Source organism: Anarrhichthys ocellatus, unplaced genomic scaffold (assembly GCF_004355925.1).
Source record: "Anarrhichthys ocellatus isolate YVR2014 unplaced genomic scaffold, GSC_Weel_1.0 scaffold11, whole genome shotgun sequence".
In the NCBI taxonomy this organism is placed as follows: domain Eukaryota; kingdom Metazoa; phylum Chordata; class Actinopteri; order Perciformes; family Anarhichadidae; genus Anarrhichthys; species Anarrhichthys ocellatus.
The window spans coordinates 12,381,722-12,384,261 of record NW_022280041.1 but is presented as its reverse complement, the minus strand read 5'-3'; the positions used below and the strand labels follow the sequence as shown (position 1 = coordinate 12,384,261).

Here is a 2,540-nt window from a genome sequence, read left to right as displayed (position 1 = left end):
TGTGTGTGTGTGTGTGTGTGTGTGTGTGTGTGTGTGTGTGTGTCAGAATTTAACAGGAGATGGGAGTGTGAGGTTGCTGGTCTTGCCTGTCATACACACCAACACACTGGAGGTCTTATCAGCTCTTATCACAGCGTGAGTACTGACGTGCACAAACACACTTTTGTATTTGAGTTGATGGACTTGTATGTCACATCAGTTGTGTGGTGATGACACTGCGTGTGTGTGTGTATTGCAGTGTGCGCTGCGGCATGGTCCAGTACGCCGCTGTGCTACAGAGGCTGTTCTCTCAAACCCTGTCTGCCTGGACGCCTCTACCTGAAGCCAGTCTGGGACAGCAGAGAGCCTACAGGTAACTCACAGGATATGAATTGGCTCTTTCAGGGGGAACGTGGGTATTTTTTCCACCTGGACCTTATTTTCTCATGCGCTTAAATTGCTCGTTGAAGCGTTTGCCTCATGTGCCGTCTTCGTCCCTCAGCTCGGTGCGGGTTTCGGTGTACAGGACCTTGGAGCTGTGGGTCCAGGTGGCCGGAGCCTGCGCGAGCGTCCTTCAGGGAAGCCCCGGCCACTCCGAACTCCTGTTCTCTCACCTGCTTAGTGACATCACACCGGGGGCGGACTCTATCAAGGTTGGTTCCACTTGGTTACTTTGAATGTAAAGGTTGGAGGTATAATAGTTTAACTTTCCCGCATTAAAATGTCAAAAAAAACGACTAAACCTATGTTATCAATGTTGAGTTGTCTAACAATTTTCAAACTTGAAAAATCTGTTATTTAAAACAAGGTGCGCTTCATCTTTGTGGCGTTAACTTTATATTTTAAAGGGTTTTAGACGTCGCACTTCTGGATCTTAAGTATTTCCTTTCCGACGGGAAACTAAAATGATGTTTTTGTCAAAAGAGCCTGGTGACTTTGAAGATATCTGCTTCAATCTGTCATTGTTTTGATTGAGAGACCCGTAGCAACAGAAAGTCCACATTTAACCACCATGTATCCTGACATTAATAACCTGCCTGCTCTTCATAGATTAGCCTTTTGATCCTTAGGGGAGTTTATAGGTGTGATATGTCAGTGCAGCAGCACGGAAGTTTTGTCTTCAGCTCCCCCCTCTGTGTTGTCCCGTCCTGCAGCTCCGGGTGGGACTCTTAGCAGACGCGGTTCTTGGGGGGAAGCCCGGCCCGCGGAGGACAAAGTCCTTGGTCATAGCAGACACAGTCGGACCGTCGCTCCAGAGGAAAGGAGACCTTCTGACTAATCAGGATACTTGCCTTTCGGCCCTCGGTGGTGAGATGCTGCCTCGCTTCGATTCCATCCTATACAATAGAGTGTTAACGGTCTGCTGGTCTTCTTCATACCTGGTGTGATCACACTGATTTCTTCTCTTCACAGCACTGAGGCAAATCATCCTGAGCAGCGGTACACTGCTGAAAGATGATATACACAAGGTAAATGTTGTCACGGAACCCCTCTCGATCAGTGGACATCTCGATCTGTTTTTGTCAAAAGCCAACGGGCATTCTGTGATCTTTTTTCCGCTCCGTTGTGATTCTCCCCGCAGCATCTCCATGACATCGTGCTGCCGCTGTGTGTGCGTCTGCAGCAGCAGCAGCAGTCCAGCAGCAGCACTGCGTCTGAATCTGCAGGGTGCGTCAGTGGGCAGTACAGCAGCGCCCTCCCCCGACAAGAGCTATACAGGTACTAGAGTACAATAGTTTGTGGTTGTGCTTTTAATGTAAATAAAAGATGCTATGTAAAGTTCATTATTACGATCTTTAATTCGTTAATTAAAGGCAGGGTTGGTGATCTTGAGAAACTAGCAACAGTGCGCAAGATTTAAAAAAATGATCCAACATGAAAACCCGGCCCAGTGTTGCCAACTCTTTTCCAATGACAGTAGCTCGCAACACCAGTGCCAAAAGTTGCTAAATGTAGCAAGAACGTCACCAAGTCGGCAACGCTGACGGCTCTTCCCTTCAGGCCTTCCTCCAAAGCCACTCCCCCAAACATTATCATTAGGAACGTAAACAAACACATGGCTGCCGTTAGTACTCACAGCTGTTAAGCGAGCAGCTTGTGTTCAACTTCGGTGACAAACAATTAGCGCACGGAGAGAATATGTGCAGGCAGGCGGGCAGGCAGCCCCGTCCCATCCAATCATTACATCAGAGTGAAATGATTGGATGGCCTTATGACAGTTTTTTTTTAATCGGAGCATTTGATTCATTGACTGCTGTCGGAATGTAATAAGAACAAAAATACCAAACAGTTTTTAGGAGATTACCAACCCTACCTTTTAGTAATGACTATGATGAAATGCTGTCTGTGATCATCTGTATTGAGTACAGGTGGCCGGTCAACAACATTTGATTGTAAAAAAACTTCATGACCTAATGTTATTTCTCTAATAAGCTCTTGGCAGACGGACCACGTGACTTAATGTGACTGCACACCTGTTTAAGAAGGTGCTTTGGATAATGTTTAGCTCGACTCGTGTGTGTGTGTGTGTGTGTGTGTGTGTGTGTGTGTGTGTGTGTGTG

At 46.9% G+C, this 2,540-nt stretch overlaps 1 protein-coding gene across 1 annotated transcript in view; it reads left to right on the top strand.

The window, feature by feature from the left end:
• pelp1 (proline, glutamate and leucine rich protein 1) overlaps positions 1 to 2,540 on the top strand; it is a 12,991-nt gene that overhangs the window by 5,398 nt on the left and 5,053 nt on the right. Inside the window, exons 10-15 of the mRNA XM_031851376.1 lie at positions 47 to 135; positions 239 to 352; positions 482 to 632; positions 1,134 to 1,287; positions 1,393 to 1,448; positions 1,562 to 1,698. Of these exons, the coding sequence (XP_031707236.1) occupies positions 47 to 135; positions 239 to 352; positions 482 to 632; positions 1,134 to 1,287; positions 1,393 to 1,448; positions 1,562 to 1,698 (701 nt within the window). The remainder of the gene's footprint in view (positions 1 to 46; positions 136 to 238; positions 353 to 481; positions 633 to 1,133; positions 1,288 to 1,392; positions 1,449 to 1,561; positions 1,699 to 2,540) is intronic.